The following is an 18,286-nucleotide window of genomic DNA, read 5'->3' on the forward strand; positions in this document are numbered from 1 at the left end:
CCAGAATGTAGATTAGTACCCACTCCAGGCAAACACACGCACGCACGCACGCACGCACGCAGGCAGGCAGGCATGCGCACACACACACACACACACACACACACACACACACACGCGCAGGCACGTACGCACACACACACACACGCTGTCTTTTCCTTCCTCTCCCTTCTCTACATCCAGTGTTTATGTCTCTGTCTTTATCCCTGTGAAAGGTATCAGGCGGAGGTCAATAATGTGTTGAGCACTATTGATCTGTCCGGTAGGTCCTATTGGTGAGAGAGAGGGAGAGGGAAATGGAGAGGGAGGGATCAATGCTATTGTGTATGGCCCATCTACATACTGTACTGTAGCAGCCAATCGGATCATTAGTCTTTTGTTCTGATAGATTCCTCATTCACATTGTAGGTTTGCACTAAGGAGGAAGAGTAAGCCCAACATGGTGTCCTCACCGGGCCACAACTGTGGATTTTTAAGACGTCAGAGTTTAAAATGTTTTGCCACAAACAACCCATTGTGGCGCCACAGGGAGGTGGATTAAGTTTATTACACAGTACTTTAGGGTGACTCGATTTGAAGCTGAGTAAATGTTTACAATGGGAATCAAAGGTTGCTGCTTTATGTTGCTTGTCTGCAGCGAGATCTAAAACCCGCATCCCACAAAACAAAGCAAATAACACCCAGCCCCCCCCCCCCCCCCCAGTTTGGAGAGGAATTAGCTTTTAGTAAAATTACCTCCATCTGAATACCTGGATACAATCAACCAAGTGATGCTCGTTTGTGTGTGGGGGTAGTATGTCGACAACAACTTTAGTTAATCTGCCATTTGTTCTTCTAGTCTAATCGTTTGGTCTATAACCTGTCAAATAATGATGAATAATATTAGCACAAGGTGATGTCTATCTATCGACCAACATTCCCGAACTGAAAAATATTCAGTTTTGTATAAAAGACAGCAGTTAGTTTCAGTAATGCTGTCATTTCTATCTAATTAAATGTTTAAAACGTTAAATCGATCGTTCAAAATGGTCGCCAATAAATTGGCCTTCATTCGATTGTTGCAATTAATAAAATAATTTTTAATCATTTAAATTTTTCGACGGTTTGGAAAAGTCATTAATCTTTAGCAATTTTTATTATTGCAAGGAAAATCATAATTCATGTATGTGTAGACAATTTCATTTTACTAAAGTAGACAGATATTGATAATTTTATATAATGCAGTAAAAGAAAATGCTTAAGTTAGCTTTTCTCCATCCGAAACTCCTGAAACCACAATGATGAGCAGAAGTTTAGGTCTGTAGTCCAGAGATACTGTATGATCGATAGCCAGGTAACATAGAAACGTGCCTAGTATTATTTTTGTGCAGACCGGAATGCTTTGTCACCGTGTTTGTGTAACCGCCGCATCCGAGGAAAACCATTTAAAATATGCGTAGTTCACAGTTTAAACCGTGTAAATATTCTTAGACATTTGAAAACGTGTCCCTTGGGTTTTGTTGAACTTTTAGCCAGCTTCAATGAAATAAATGTATTCTTCTCCTTCCTGCCGCATGTCGGGCATTAAAGCCCTTTCAAGTTAAAGCTGCTACCCGACACATAATTATGCACACTCATTCACATACAGTCTGCTCCATATATTCAACCTGAAAAATGAATAATGGATAATTCTGCTCTAACCACTAAAGAAATCCATCTTCATTATATCAACTAATTATTGCAGTGATAATGTTGTCTCAAACTTGTTTATTTGCTTAAAGGTTAAGGCTCTTGTCATCTCTGTACCAATACGTCTTCTTTAGCAGTCATTGTTTAACCCCGGCCAATGTCAACAAGACAAGTTCCTCTACATTTGATTTTAGCTGTGAGACGGTGAATAGAGTTATGCTGATTCAAGGAGGCAGTCTTGTCACAAGGTTTCCTGCCTCTTCTGAGCCTTGAGAATGGAAAGGTAGATTTAGCCGCTTATGTGGCACCAGTACAAAAAAAAAAGCACTGCTGGATCCTTTATGTATTTCCCTAGGCCAGTTAGTTTTAATAAAGACCGACTGCATACTAAATCTACCTTTTGCTGGTGGCAACTGCACTGTCTGCAATGCTTTCTGTTTAAATTCAGTTTCAATCAGCAAATTGTGGAACGCACAAGCAGGAAGTAGATCAATAGTCTATAACAGTAACGAGGTGGGGAACAGAAATCTCTCTGCATGTAACATTTTCTTCTTAGTGTTTTTTTTTCTCCCCTATTCTGCCTCACTTGTATCTTTTTAACTCACTCTCTCCTTGTAACTCACTCTTGTTCTCGCTCTCTCTTTCTCCGGCATCTTCTTATTCTCTCTCTCTCTCTCTCTCTGCGCTCCTGGAGCGGGGGATGCCAGGGGGACAGAGTGCAGATAGGACCTGTCTCCATAGCAACAGCTTCTGCAAGCTGCTGACACCCTACTGGGGGGGGGGGGAGAGAGAGAGGGGTTGTGTTGGGGAGGAATAGTACAGTGGTTGGGGCAACGGGAAGCTGTGTGTTGTGTATCTATAGATGTGTGTGTGTCTTTATATATGTGTCTATACATGTGTGTTTATGTGTGTGTGTGTGTGTGTGTGTGTGTGTGTCTATATTTGTATGTGTCTAGTCTACATGTTTGTGTCTATATGCGTGTGTGTGTTTGACTGAGTTTGTGTGTTTGACTGTGTGTGTGTGTGTGTGTGTGTGTGTGTTTGTCTGTGTGTGGTTGTGTGCGCGTGTCTCCATATGTGTGTTTGTGTGCTAGTGCAGAGGAAAAAAAGTGATGGGGGTCACGGAGAGGAGAGAAGATGGAGAGAAAAGAGAAGGGAGGATGGAGGAGAGAGAGAGAGAGAGAGAGGCAGCCGACCCTGCTTCTTCCCCAGGGACTCAGTGGCCTGCTCATGTTCACTAGCAGAATTAGCATAAAGATGGGGGGAGGTGTGTGTGTGTCAGTGTGTGTATATGTGTGATTTTTCGGTTAATATGTGTGCGATGGTTTGAGATAGTCAGGAGAATAAGGGCAGCGAGTATTTGTACGTACGTGTGTGTAATTGGTTGTATGCGTTGTTGTCCAAGCATACAGTGTGTCACATGGCTCTAGTGTGTTCGTTAGGTGCATGCTGGTGGAACGATAGTTAGGGGTGGGTGTGTGTGTGACTCCCTCCCTCCCCTGGGTCTTAAACCCCCTCCCCGTTCTAGTCCTGTAGCCTGCGGTTCCCTTCTGTCTGCCTCTCTGTACTGAAGGGCTGCACTTTATGAGCCTGTGATGCAACTCTGTGTGTGTGTGTGTGTGTGTGTGTGTGTGTGTGTGTGTGTGTGTGTGTGTGTGTGTGTGTGTGTGTGTGTGTGTGTGTGTGTGTGTGTGTGTGTGTGTGTGTGTGTGTGTGTGTGTGTGTGTGTGTGTGTGTGTGTGTGTGTGTGTGTGTGTGTGTGTGTGTGTGTGTGTGTGTGTGTGTGTGTGTGTGTGTGTGTGAAGTTTGCGCGTTCATGTGCTTGCTTGCTTGCGTTCGTGTGTGTGTTTGTTCCGGCGTGCTTATGTAAGCACTGTGAACACACGTCTCCGTCTATGTGTGTTGACAAGAATACAGTTATATCATATTTAACTCCCGGGCTGAATCATTCACCCCCTCTCCTCTAGCCTAGATTCTAGTTTTTATTTTTCCATATCGTTTGACAAACATAAAGAAGATTGAAAACAGAAGTGTTTTTGTTAGATGTGGTAATAAGATCAATAATAGTTCAGTTGTTGCTCTCACTATGTTTGAGTGTGAAGTTCTTTCTTTGCTTTTAAACATATTTCATTCTACAAAATCCTAACTAAATATATAGGGATTCAGTTTTTTTTCTTTCTTCCAGCAACGGTCTTTGCCGGCTAAAACGAGAATCGGTTGGCTGAATATTGTGTGCAATGCACTTAACTAATGAGAAAGGAAAAGATAACCATTTTAGTTGTCAGAGCCTAATTGCCATTTATTTTGCGTAGCCGGGTGTCAGAAAAAAGTCGTCACCTCTTAATCTTACTTGCATACAGTGCGTAATGTTTGCACCGTAGAGTCCGGCTGTCATTAAGGGGAGCTGTGCTGAAACAGTAGCAGGCTGAAGTGGATGAAAAGAACCCAGTCGAGTAAGAGTTTGGGCTAAAGCTGATTTTGATCTTTAAAAATATTCCCATATCCCTCCCGAGATTGTGATATCCCTGCTTTAAATGCAATCTTATATGGTTTAATTATACAAAAGTACCATTATTGGAACCCACCACATTAAATCTACTCTTAGTAAAATAAATGTTCTCATAGGATGCGAGTTGCAGTTGGTCCTTGCTTTGAGTTTGATCTTAAGCACTTAATACCCACTGATCCCTAAAAACCATAAACTCAACCTATGTGTTGATGACTTGTTACTATATTGAACCAATAAACCGGAAACTCCAGTGAACATGTTAGACACTTAATATAATATATGAAGCAGGCTTCTACTTGAAAGCAGCTCACACTGTTCATGAATGCACTTCTCCAATATGCAGATGCATGATTATGACTTGAAAATCATGATTTCTTTTTACGGCTTTGTAACTCTGTAACTTCACGAGTCTTTCTCCCAGAGACTTGACTCATAAAGCATAAGAATGACAAACTTTTCAACTTTTCTCTTGGCTTCTATCCTAGTTCACAGAGATGCGATGCATTCTGCACTTCTGCACTTATCTCTCTTCCACAGGGAAGAGGGAACAGTTTAAAGGTTGTGATAGAAGACACTTACCCAAAACTTTTTAGGAGAGGGGAGGGGGTCGGGGCAGGATTTTGCAGTGATTGCAGGTGCAGACACTGCCCCCTGTAGTCATTTTCTGGCCAGTGCATCATGTATAACTCTATGTATAGCAGATACAGACACCACACTTAAAGCACAAAACACCACATTTAATCAACATGTTTGTGTGTCTTCAGAGCGCAGCGGCAGCGCCCAGTCCCGTGATGGGCAACATGCCCCCCAACGACGCCATGCCAGGTGGACCCATGCCCCCGGGCTTCTTCCAGGTAAGACCTCCCCCACTGTGTCACAGTCCTGTTCACTTCTCACATCTCTCCATTATCTCCATCTCTCTACCATCCCTCCATCTCTGACTCCCCAAAAAACTAATCCTTTAAATTTTAGGCAATATTTATATGTTCTTTTAAATCTATCTCCAGCACTAGGAGATGGTGTCTTGTTTCTCACAATGCATTATATCATTTTCACTTATTCATATTTTAAAGGGAGATTTATTGTTTAGAATTTGCTCACTACAGATAACCCTTTAATCCTTTATTATAAACCTAAAAATCACCTAAATTAGTCTTCTCCTCTCTTTTCTGTTCTTCCTCTAAAAAAACAATGGTAGAAAAGTAGAGGCAAAGCAAACCAGACTAATGAAAAGATCCAGACTGATATCAGCAGGCTGATATTATTGACCGATATTGGGTTATTAAAGATAGACTGCAACACTTAATGTTAAGTTTTATTTGTAGCACATTTGTGCGTATTTGTATTTTTATTCAGTTCAAGTTATAAGACTTTTGTTGTTTCAGTTATTGAAACATGGACTGTAACAACATGTACCCTTTAATCATACCAACATATTATCTTTATCCTTTTCCCAATATATACAGTATATTTCCATAACGTCAACTTTTTTACACCTTGGTGACGATACATTTTTCAGATAATCAATCGGTTTAGAAATGTTTTATTTGGATTTTCTAAACCTAAAGTTCATCGGTATATAATTAAAAATCAACTTGAAGATACATGTTTTTTCCAGGATTGTGACACTGTTATATAATTGTCATTGACATGTCTTTATCTGAATTCCGTGTCGGTGTCTAGTAATTCATTTGATCAGATGACGCCCCAATTCCAACTCTTCCACTAGTTGTTCCCTATCTTCCCACATTTTTCCAAACATCGTTTATTCCACTCATGATATTTACACCCACGGTAGCCTGTGATGCTCACACTGTCTATTCGTCTCTTGCCGGGGCTGCTGTTTGGCCAATTCTGTGATTCTGAACCATCCTGCATTCATCCCCCTCTCTCACTCCTCCCATCTCCATCTCTGTCTCTTGACCCGTCTCTCGGCTTCTGTGAGGTTATTTTTTTTAGTGTGGGAGAGATGGCTGTCTGTCTGCAGAGTGAAGAGAATGAGACGCACACGGATACATAAACAAACACAACGCAGGCATACGTGCGCACAATCACAAACAAAACGCGCACGCACACACACACACACATCTTCTGTGAGGCAGCGGTGTGATGGACAGCACTGGCATTTGGCAGGAGGCACGATAAAGTGGTAGTGGAGGAGAGAAGAAAAGCGAGTGACACGATTGAGAGAGAGAGAGGGATGGCGTGAGGGGTGAGAGAGGAAGAAAAGAGTGAAATGTGAAAGATCAGTGCCACCAGGATTGTGTGGCCCGGTGTCTGTTTCTGTGGCTACGCACCACTCCATTGTTTGCTTGCTGAGACCGAGGTGATGTGCTGAGAGGAGGATGGTGCTGGTGCTGTATAGAGGGGGGGATTAGTGAGAGTACGACTGTGAATAAGCAAGGGGAAGGGTGGGGGGAGAGAGGGTGAGGAGAGACGCATGGAAGTGCTATTTATAACATTGGTGGGGGAGTGTGATTGGGCGAGGGTTTGTGTGTGTGTGTGTGTGTGTGTGTGTGTGTGTATGTGTGTGTGGTTGTGTTGTGTTCAAGGGACCTTATTGTAACGAAAAGCTTTGGTTGTTTGCCGCACATATTGTTCATGCTCCCAGAATAATTTTCAATACCAGCAGTCTTATTATAATACAGAGTTTCACACCTGAAACTTTGAGGGATATAAACATTGTCTAATTTTTATTATTTAAAAAGAGAGGGGCCACATGCTCAAATGTTGAAACACAAGCAGCTGGACAAGAACTCTTTCCTCTCAAAGTGGCTATATTTAAATCAGGAAATATGTGATCAGAGAATAAGTATTTAGGGCTGCAACAACAGCAATTATTTTCACCATCAGCTAATCTACTGCTAATTATATTTTTTGTTTAATGGATGAATAATTACGTCTATAAAATGTAAGGAACGCAGACCCCATGGGGAGGTTGTCAGATGTCTGAAAAATCCAAAGATGATCTGTGAGCTAATCGAATTTCCCCAAAAAGCAGGGAATCCACACAATTAAGAAGCTGAAACGAGCAAAGAAAAAACAACTTTTAGAGTAATCTACTACTTGTTTCAGGTCCAAACAGCAGTACAAATGTATGATGTTCTGATTTGCTGAATCAGTATCGGGGCAGATGTTGACCTTTTTTAATGAAGTTGATCAGGTATCAGTCGGACATCATACATTTCTAGCACCACAGCAATCCCTGGCATCGCATAACTTGACATAAAAATAAAGGGGGAAAAAAAGAGAGCTGATAACCAGATCAGTAAGTGATTGCAGCAGGTACCCTGAGCCGAAGAATCTCAACTGGTATCGGGAGAGGAAAAGTCAAAGCCATCTTGTAATCTTTATTACAAATCAGACCAGATTAGAGCCGCAAAGATTGGTTGATTTAATCGATAAGACGGAAAAGTCATTTTTCATTTTGAATGTTTGAGATTCTCGGATATGAACGGTGACTGCTTTTCTTTTAAAATAGTTTTAGATATTCAACTATAACGGAAACACATCATCACCAAACGGTAGATATCCAGCCACAAGTTTTGTATTTGTGACCTTTCCGCCATTGTTTTGTACTATACTTATGGCATAAAATACATGTTAAGAATTGAAGCCCTTTGAGACTGAACTGTCGAATATCAATGTAGTTTCTTTTACCTTTCAGACCTAGATACACACTCCCCCTGGCTAACTGTAGGTATAAATAAACTCACTGAGGCAATCCCTGTCCCAATTGCCTAGGGAGGGATACACGCAAATAGAGACTGTTGCATAGGGAGTTATTTATTAGGGGTCGTTAACCTCTTGTTTTTTGGGGGTGAAATGTCAGCAATAACACAGCAGGGCGCTGCTTGAAGTAGCTTGGGGGGGTTTTATTTGTTTGTGGACAGGGATACACTGTTGCATTGAAGTAGTTTTACAATGAGCAGGAAAAACTCCCAAAGCACGAAGAGGATGCATTCAAAAAGAAAGTTAAAAGTTGGAAGTTGCCACTGCTGCCTGTCCTATAGCAGTGAGCCTTTGGCAACACTGCCCCCATGTGGTCCAGAGGAAAACTACATGTAACCCTCTGACCCGAGGGCTCCCGCGGATCATCACTTCCAGTATAGCCCCAACAAAACAGTATTGCCTATTACTGATTTGTGTTCACTTTTCTCGACTTGTAGGCAAATTCGAATAGTTTTTTCTGTCTGGTTTGGCGAGGCTTAGCTCTGTTAGTTCATTATCTAACTCAGATTTCAAAGATTTTACTGGAAATGTCCAGCTATACTGTATAAATCGTGTATACATACTTCCTCCTCAACCTAAAGACTCCCCGGCTGACTCCCCCAACCCCCTACCCTCTCTGTTTTTATGATTTTGATGGGGGTAATCCCTCCAGGTGTAACCCCCCTTACCTCCCACTCTTGGCCCCTCCCCTCTCTGATATCGCTCTTCTTTCTTAAAGGGACCACCCGGCTCTCAGCAGTCCCCCCACGCACAGCCCCCCCCACACAACCCAAGCAACCCAATGATGGGACCCCATGGCCAGGTAAGACTCAAACACTTTCTCTCAAACACCCCCCCTCTCCCTTCTCTTTCACCCCCACACGCCCACACACAAGATCTTCTTCTCTTCTTATTCACTGCTTGCACACTCTCTTCTTCTTCTCCTCCTACACTCGAGCCCCGTTAGCTCTAGTTTTGCGCTGGCCAACTCCTCGAAGATGTCAGCCCCCTCCAGTCGCCAGCCTCCTTCTTATAGAAGCCGAGCATCCAGAGGCAGCAGGGCTCTGCTGCTCACCTAGACCCAGAACAGGCATTCCCCATGTGGGATGAATAATTCACTCCTTGCCCCGCCCCCCGGAGCAGCTTATCGGGGGCTACTCCTCCACTGTTAAAGCAAGTTGTTCTTGCGCTTTATAAATAAAACAGGAGACATGTACTATGGACACGTCACTTATACATTGAAAAACCCATGGGCACACACATTGACATACATATCAAACGCATTCAGGATTTGAAGTTACTCAAGCTGCCCACATGAGAAGGGGGAGCGTACTCAGCCAGCGTGTGTTTCAACACTTATCCAGAACAGTAGCTATAGACAGCGCGGAGGTAAAGCCAAGCCTTTCGCCCATTAACCGCGGCGGCCCCGGCTCTTCATTCTTGTGGTTTCTGGTTTCCATGTGGTGTGCGAGAGAGTGCGGACACACTTCCTCTAAGGTTTTGGACATTGTTGTTGGCCTGAGGTGTCTACTAACTACGGCATGCAGACCACAGGCCCCGAGTCAGCTTACACCACAGTGCAAGCAGGCAGGAAGCTGTGTGAGCGCTGTCTATACACACACACACACACGCACGCACGCACGCACACACACACAAATCCACGAGTGTAAAATTCATTAAACACAGACCTTTGCTTGAGTGTATTTTCTTTCAATGTTTTCAGGCGGACAGGTTGATGAATTTGTGATCTTTCAGTGTCATCCTCCATTCTCAGACCACACTGTGTCCATCTGTGTGTCCTCAGAGCTAACCCCCCAGTTTGAGTGCTCTTGGATTTATCAATAATGAAAATGTTGTTTTTCTCTCTGTCCTTTTCCCCATCCCCCTTTCCTTGCCTTTTCTCCTCTTTTCCTCATTTCCCCCCTCAGCCTTTCATGTCACCACGGTATCCAGGTGGGCCGCGCCCTGGACTCCGAATGCCAAATCAGGTACATGAGCAGTTTTTTAGTGGGGCTTTACTCACTCACTTTTTTAATATATTGTTGGAGATGACTGAGTATCTGTGTTGCAGAGAGTGAGTGAGTGTGTATTATAATCTTCTGCCATGTCTTGTCTCTTCTCAGCCTCCGGGGGGAATCCCTGGATCTCAGCCTCTCCTGCCAAACAGTTTGGACACGATCAGACCGCAAGGTAAGGCTGGGGAGGTTTGGTTCCTTTTCATGGTGAAAAAAGTTAATCTGGTTTAGTATATGTGTCTACGATAGATGATTAACTTAGTAGGGCTGTAACTAATGATGTGTTGCTTCTATTGAGTAATCAAGTAATTTTTTTTTTATTTAAATTTTTTTTGCATGTCTTTCAAAGTTATAAAAGGCATACATTCGATATTTCCTCAAAAAACAACAAATTATAGGCCTTATTGTTCCCTTTTTTCTTTCCTTTTTATACATATTTTTCATATTTTGGCTGGGTTAACTAATGAAACTTGTATAAAGTATCATTCTATATGGTCTTAAAAATGTATGTAAAAGTCTTACATTAAACTATGAAGAATGCAGAAACCTTGATAAGGATAAAGGCCGATAGCCAGGGAGGTCGTCCTCCTAAAGTTTAGAACAAAAAGGGATTCAGTTCCACATGATAGAAGATAAAGAAAACAAGAACCTGCTAATAATTGGCTTTATTTTGTACACATTACGTTAAATGTTTTTTTTTTATTAATTCATAATAAGAGTTGTAATACTTGATAAGAAAGTTTCTGAACACATAGTTTCCAAAGTTTCAGGGGCTATTTATTCTATTTTCCTGTGTGGTTAGTCGCTATGTCTGGCTCAGGTAGGGGGTCCGTGGTGACTTTAGCTGCAGATTACAGCCTAAAGGGCCAGAGGGTTACATCTAATGGGATTAGGATGGAGCGTTGTCTGCGGCAGGTCTTAACTCCTGATTTAATGAGAGGAGCCATATGTGGACTTGTGTGTTTGTGCGTCTCAGTCAGTGTGTGACTCTGCGGGTCTGTTCTTACAGGACATCCTAACATGGGTGGACCAATGAGAATGAACCCACCTCGAGGGATGGCCATGGGCCCACAGGTATGATAAACCTGAAGACAGACACACACACACACACACACACACACACACACACACACACACACACACACACACACACACACACACACACACACACACATCATTTGTGGATATAATTGAATAATTTATAAACCTATTTGATTTGTAAAATATTATTATCACAATGAGCAGATGGATATTTTCTCATTAAGTATATATTACTCTTAGTATATTGTATTGAAGTTGTATTCTTTCTTGAATGGTCCAGTCTTTGGTAGCCTCACCAGAACAGCTCAGGGTTGTTTATCTGTTTGAGGATGCCACCACTGGCGCTGGCTCTCAGTCTAGTGATTTATGAGAGTGATACTTGTGAATTTATCAAGAGGAAATGGGTCCCCAAAGGCCAAAGCCAGGACAGTTGAAGAAATAAAATACCCCCAAAAGCAAGAAAAACAAGAGTATTGTTGAGAATGAATAAGAGCCCCCTTTTGAATGTTGTTTGTCTTCCAGAATTATGGAGGTATGAGGCCTCCACCTAACTCCATGGGCGGCCCCATGCCAGGCATGAACATGTAAGTTAAAGCATACCGTACGTCCAGGGAAATGTCAGGGCTCCTTCATGAGTGTCTCTGAGCAAAGAGCTATTCATGTTTCCATTCTCTTCAAAACAGTTTCACCTTTCCCTGTTTGTAATTTGTCTCTCTTCCATTTGTTCTTCCTTTCCTTCTTGCATCAGGGGTCCTGGAGGAAGAGGGCCTTGGCCAGGACCCAATGCTAACTCTGTAAGTCACAAAACCACTTAACACATGACATAACATAGGTGCTGGAAACAACCTTCAGTGCCATGCCATCCTGTACAGCAGCCCATTGAAAAATACAATCGTTTTGCTCATGTATTGCTCAAACTGTAATTTGTAGTTACACAATTATCAAGATAAGTGTCCATCAGGCAGTTTTATCCACACGTCCCAGTCTTCCTCTTTCTGAGGCAGTTTCCCCTGAATGACATTTAAAGGAATATTCCCTTGATAACATTTCAAAGTGCGGCCTTTCAAACTATAGATCTGGAACAACGCCTCTGTGCTGAATTTATAAGCTTAACAAAAGCAACATTTAATGCTGAATTTTATTGGATTTTAAAGTGTTCCTATTTCACCTTGCATGGATTCACATTTCTCTGACCCTGTTTTCTGATTATCTGTTCTCCCCTCCCCCTACAGATAGCATACTCCTCCTCATCTCCAGGAAACTATGTGGTGAGTTTAAAATCTTATCAAAACCAGAGCAGCTCTCCTGGATAGAGTATTCTATTAAAATGATGGTGTAATTATTCCTGTTCTCATGAGTGTGATTTTAACCTCCCATCATCGATTTGTTCCCCAGGGTCCTCCAGGAGGAGGAGGTCCACCGGGAACTCCCATCATGCCCAGCCCAGGTGGTGCGTCACCTAACTATGTCCCCAGCACTAACACTTGTGTCAGAAATATTCATCCTTCCTCACTAAACAAGCATGAAGTTGTTCCCTTCACCAACCAAGCACTATTAGCTATCATGTTTCACCTATTTCTTTTTGCTCCATTATTTGATTCGTTGCTTGATAATTTATTAGTATCTCCATCCAATATCATGCAACTAAAGTGTGCATTTTGTTTCTCCTTTTTAGATTCAACTAACTCCAGTGAAAATATCTATACAATGATGAATCCAATCGGACCGGGAGGCAACAGACCCAATGTGAGTCTCGCACACGATTTTAAGTTCACATTAATTGTTCAACAACAACAAAAAAAGCTCTGTAATGTTATCTTTAGTGGTTTAGCTTTCCAGGCTCGTTTCAGACACTGCAGACTGGATTCTGGGTTACAACTACTGTGTGTTGTCGTAATGATTAGAGTTACACAACCTTGCACCACACAACTTAATCCATCTTAAATGCGGGGTTTATAACCACATCACTGGGCGCCAGTACAATTCAGCATTAGAGAAACATAATGCCGCCCCACTGAGCTCAATGGAAATCGACTGGAAATGAACCCCAAAGCTGAACACGCCACGGTTCTATCAAAGAGGCCAAATGTGAAAAAATAATGAGTCATTTCTAAGGATTTCCTTCTTGATCTTTTTGCCAGTTCCCTATGGGTCCTGGGCCTGACGGGCCGATGGGAGCTATGGGAGCCATGGAGCCACACCACATGAACGGATCACTAGGTGGGTTTAAAAGGCAGCATTCTTTATACAAACCACTGATGGACTTTAAGCTGATACAGGTTTCAACTAAAACATGTACAACTAGAAAAACAACAATTAACCTCCTCACCTTCCTGTCACTTCCTCAGGGTCTGGGGATATGGATGGGCTGCCAAAGGTGAGTAAGAATCCGATTTTGTTGTAAATAAAAAAACACTTATTTAGAAATCATTACTTTCCGTGATGCTGTTTATAAGAATCAGTCTTTCAAGTGTTTCATCTCTGCCTTTTTCTTCCTCCAGAGCTCCCCTAATAACATGGGGGGCATGAACAACCCTCCTGGAACGCCGAGAGATGACGGCGAAATGGGCGGGAACTTCTTGAACCCATTCCAAAGCGAAAGTGTAAGTAGAGCCGGTTATTGACATCTCACAACCCCTTAACAGTTATCCTTGACGTCCTGACATAAACCAGTGGAAGAATGCAAGCAGAGGCCTTCGCCTGATTTTTCAACATTGTCATCAAATTGTTATCATGTTCTGGTATAGTTTGTGTCTTGTCCCATTATTGAAAATCTGTATCTGTACGTAAGTTTAACACTCGATATTCGTCTAGCAGAGAGGTAGCAGTGTTACTTTTCAACAAACACTTCCTTTCCTGAGGGCCCTACTTTGTTTTATCAGTGATTTTAAGATAAGTGCAATAGTTAAAGAGCTATTTGCACATGTTAATATGCATCCACAGTCGAACAGAACAGCAGTTTGGGCCATTTTTCCTTCCACCAAACACTCATCATGCAACAAAAAAACAACAACATTTTAACACTGCTTAATGTATGATGCATCACATAAGAGCTGATATCAGTCCACTCAAGTCCATTTGGATATACAGCAGAACCTTAACACTATATATATATATATCATTGCCACCAGTGAAGCGTAGCAAGTACATGGGACAAAGCACCTTACATTTTAAACAGCAAAAACATTCTTGGCTGTTTGTGAAGCGCACAACGGCGTGATCATTATACAAAAACCAAAAACATAGAGAAAATCTAATGTTCTGCTTGCATTGTAGCCGCTTACTTATCACTTAGAAGTTCATTGCATACCCTGTGTATCGGTGATTGGTTAATAGACACAAATGCTAAGTCTGGTTTCATTTATTTGTTGTACCTCCTGGAGGAATTCAATGGAAACTTAATTTGCTAAAGTCACTATCAGTTTTGTATTGAAGCGGGGTGGTGTTCCTTGCATTGTGTAATATTGTGAAGGTCTTTAACCCTCGGCCTGGAGAGCCACGGAGTGCACAGTCTAAAATTGGCAAAACTTTGAATTTTTTTAATCCAGGATGTAAATGTTAAAATCCTGATTCTGCTGCTCTGTATGGAGGTTCAGCAGCCAGCTCTAATCATCAGAAATATGAACTGTAGTGATCGCCGTATTGATTACTTGACTCAGGTGTATCATTAGAGCCTGTGCCTCCTGTAGCTCTGCAGGGCTTGGTGTGGAGCGCCCTCTGGTGTTTAAATGTTGTCAGTGACGTATCCACTCATCTGTGCCCTCCTCCCCCTTCCCTCTCTCTCTTTTCAGTATTCACCCAACATGACGATGAGTGTGTGATTTTATTTTTTTCCTTTTTATTTTTTTTGTATTTTTGTTTATTTCCCCCTCCTATTTTTGTACCCTTGCCCCCCTGCACCTGATTTTTTTTTCTTCACCTCGGATTGGAATACCTCCCCTCCTCTCTCTCTCTCACACACACACACACCCACACACTTTCACTACCCCTCTCCCTCTCACTTGGGAAACTGACGACCCACGCAGCACTCTGGGGCGGCCCTGGAGCATGCCAGGACTCTGATAAAGACGGGCCCTCCCGGAGCCTGCAAGATGGCCGCCGGTCTGAACAGGAAGCAGTCACAGAGCAACAGGAAGAGCCTCCTCTCTGACTCCGGCCCCGGCCTCCCTGGCTTTCTGTCAGGTTCTAGACAATGAGCGAGGGAAGGAGGACAAACAAGGGAGAAAGAGGGAGAGAGGAGACTGATGACACACCCCTCCCACTGAGGACGCACTGTTTGTTGGGTCTTTCTTAAGCCGCTGCCTGGAATCTTCTCAACCACAAATCCAGACCTTTTTTTTTTTCTTTTTTTTTATCGTAATTTTTTCGTTTTTGGTTTCTCCCTATGGATTCAGTTGAAGGGTCGGATGGAAAAAAAAAAAACCTTTGCTCCCCTCACATAGTTCTCTCTCTCTCTCTCTCTCTGTGTACATTTTTAACAGAGGTGTTGTGATGATCAGTGAACTTTTTTTTTCTTCTTTTTTTTGTGTATGTATTGTATCATTGCTATTTTTATTATTGTATTATTGTTATTAATGATATTTTTATGATCATTTTTAAAGATTAGGTTCTAATGTCGTGTTGTTTTTTTCAAGGGCACATTATTATGATGAAGACAGCGTATGTGCACACCAATGAGAAATAATTTGCTATGTTAACTTGATGTGGCTCCATGTGAGCACAACAACACTGCCCCCTGCAGGTGAGATTTCATCCATCACGGTACTGATTGGCCCTTTAAATAAAAATAAAAACAGCCATTAGCAGCCATTACATTTTTAAACTCCCTGTTCAAAGATTCAAACCAGAAAACGAAGAAGCAGCTCCTGTATTTAGTACCCTCCATGCAGTGAAATGCACAGCTCTATTTATTTATGTACTTTAAATTTTGTTTTATGAATCATTGTTACTATTTTCTTTTAGTGTTACCCCTTTTTTTGTTAACTGCAGAACTAGTAGCAACTGTGTAAATATGCAGATCCAGTCAACAGCGTCTCCGTCTCTCCCCTCTGCCCGAGCCCTAAAGGTTGTTGGAAGGTTACACCATTTTGACCCCACTCGCGCTGCTCCCACTAACTGCTGCCCTCTTTAGCTTACAGTTCGCTCCCAACATACATACGCTGCGTCTCTGCTGACCTGTAGTGAACACTTGGATTGTTTTTGTTTTTTTTAGTGTGCGAACAAGTCCTCAAAAACACTGTGATGTATGTCTGTGCTTTATGGGAATTTTTGCTTTTCATACAGCAGTCAGTTTAGGTCTGAGCAAAGCCGGTCAGGAAGCGGCGGTGAGGGCGAGTTGCTTTGTTGACTTAGCGAGTGGCCTCCCTCCCTTTTGCTCATCTTGAAGAAAAAGACCTCCGTCCTTCCCCCTTTTTTCTCACCTTTCTGCCGTCGACACACAAACGCACGCACACACACACATCCCTCTCTTTAATTTTTTTTGTACAACTCTCCATCCTTTTTTAATTTTAATTTTTAGATTTTTTTTGTAAATACTGTAAAATGCATTTTGATATCATTGACATGTTTTGATATTTTCAAATCACAACAACAGTTGATCAGAAAAAAAAATTGCCGATTCGGGGCAACTGTGTGTATTTGTTCAGAGATGGTGTGTCTCTTACTCAGAAATGATGATATTGAATGATGAGAAACAGAAACTGGAGCTGCTATGGACTATTATGCTATTTCTTCTCATCCCAGACAAACGGTGGGGCTTTTACTGTGCATCAGAGCTGTCAGTGTCGACGGCTCTGAGAGGACGAGGGACGGACATTTTTTGAAGCGTGTTTCGAACACCTTCAGCTAACTCACTGTCACACACATTTCCTTTTTAAGAAAAAAATATCTCTAAAAAAATTCAACTGGATTATTGTCCAGGAGCCTCTCTCCTCTGCCTCTGTTCTTGGGAAAAATATTGAGTGAGGTGGTCAAAAAGCCACAATACGGGCATCATTTTCATGTTTTTTCAATGGAATTTTCAAGAATAGCGAAAGAGGCCATTTTATTCCTTTTCATAATTCAAACTTGTTTCCTTCTGTATCTGCCTCAGAGACACTGCATTTCAGCTTCTACCCTCTTGCCACAACTTGAACCGAAAAGCAGGGCACACACAGGACACTGTCTCTCAATCTCAACACACCAGGGACCAGAGTACAGACTTTTACTATGAAGGATTTTTTTTTTATCTATTTAAAATGGGGGCGGAAGAAATGTTTTGGGAAAGTAAATAGAGGGATAAAAAAAATGAACAGGACAGATCTGTTCTTATTGCTAAGAAGAGGTAGAGAGAGTGCCGGGAACAGACGTTTCCTCTCCTGTACTTTGAAATACTGTTGTATAAAATGCAGTCGAACTTCTCTCTTATCTTTCTGTCCTGTAAGTACAGCCGTCACGACGTTGATCATTTCTGTATTTCTATTGTGCTGATGTATAATACTGTAACATTCAGGGGTTAGGGAGGGTTAAGAGAGGATTTTTTTTTTCTTTTTGTTTGAGGGGAGGAAAGATTTTTTTTTCTGTTCAGTTCCTTATTTTTCCTCTTGATGACAAAGCAGTATTGAATATGAGGCAGTCTGTCCTTGGGGAGTTGCTTTGTATCTCATGTTAGGGTAGTTTCAGATCCTAAATGTCTCGTGTAGTAAAATAAGAGGTTCCTTCTTCGTATGTTTCTTTATATTGTAAAGTTTCTTTAGACAAAAAATGTTGCTTATTGGAGAAAAAAAAGGTGGGAAAACTGCATTGATAATAAATGTATTTTGTTTTGTTTATTTTTGTTTTTAATTTTCATCAAGTTGTCAGTCGTTTTTGCCTGTGTCCCCCTTGTTGTAGATACATACTAAAAACAAATAAAATGACTTCACTCCTTTTGCCATGAAACTGCATTTCTTTTTCTGGATTTATAAGATTGACCTCCAGAAAATATTAAACTACCCTTTCTGTGACTTGCCTGACGCCTTTAGATAAGGTAAAAGAAAGGTCCCTGGAATTCTTTAACCCCTGAGAGAACTGATTCAATTAAACCCCTTTGTGAACCTATGATTAAATCTCAAGGGGTCAAAAGTAATTTATAAGGCGTGGAAAAATTATTATGTATGGAAGAAGAAAAGAGCATTTTTGCTACAAAATAATTACGTTTTTTTCAGATTTCTAAGATATTTGGATATTTGCAAATGTTTTCCCCCTTTAGATCATAACTAACAGACCTTTCAAAAAAATCCCCAAACATCGTTTGGTTGAACCAGTTCTTAGCTCATTGGGATATCAAAGCTGTTGGGGGGGAGGGGGGTGGGTTGTGGGAATAGCT

The 18,286-nt window shown here is 41.7% G+C and overlaps 1 protein-coding gene across 3 annotated transcripts in view; it reads left to right on the forward strand.

The window, feature by feature from the left end:
• Positions 1-17,853, forward strand: part of LOC307262245 (single-stranded DNA-binding protein 3) — a 34,320-nt gene extending 16,467 nt beyond the window's left edge. Inside the window, exons 5-18 of one of the 3 annotated variants that reach the window (XM_080043064.1) lie at positions 4,939-5,028; positions 8,625-8,708; positions 9,814-9,873; positions 10,009-10,075; positions 10,910-10,974; positions 11,464-11,525; positions 11,690-11,735; positions 12,174-12,209; positions 12,337-12,391; positions 12,617-12,687; positions 13,083-13,161; positions 13,290-13,318; positions 13,443-13,544; positions 14,967-17,853. In XM_080043064.1, the coding sequence (XP_079899190.1) occupies positions 4,939-5,028; positions 8,625-8,708; positions 9,814-9,873; positions 10,009-10,075; positions 10,910-10,974; positions 11,464-11,525; positions 11,690-11,735; positions 12,174-12,209; positions 12,337-12,391; positions 12,617-12,687; positions 13,083-13,161; positions 13,290-13,318; positions 13,443-13,544; positions 14,967-15,137 (1,017 nt within the window). In that variant the 3' untranslated portion in view covers positions 15,138-17,853. Of the gene's footprint in view, positions 1-4,938; positions 5,029-8,624; positions 8,709-9,813; positions 9,874-10,008; positions 10,076-10,909; positions 10,975-11,463; positions 11,526-11,689; positions 11,736-12,173; positions 12,210-12,336; positions 12,392-12,616; positions 12,688-13,082; positions 13,162-13,289; positions 13,319-13,442; positions 13,545-14,732 lie in introns of all 3 variants that reach the window. The other 2 variants (XM_080043062.1, XM_080043063.1) reach the window with 2 other exon arrangements.
• Positions 17,854-18,286: the final 433 nt, after the last annotated feature.

The sequence above is a fragment of the Ammodytes marinus genome (genome assembly GCF_949987685.1).
Source record: "Ammodytes marinus genome assembly, chromosome: 15".
In the NCBI taxonomy this organism is placed as follows: Eukaryota; Metazoa; Chordata; class Actinopteri; order Uranoscopiformes; family Ammodytidae; genus Ammodytes; species Ammodytes marinus.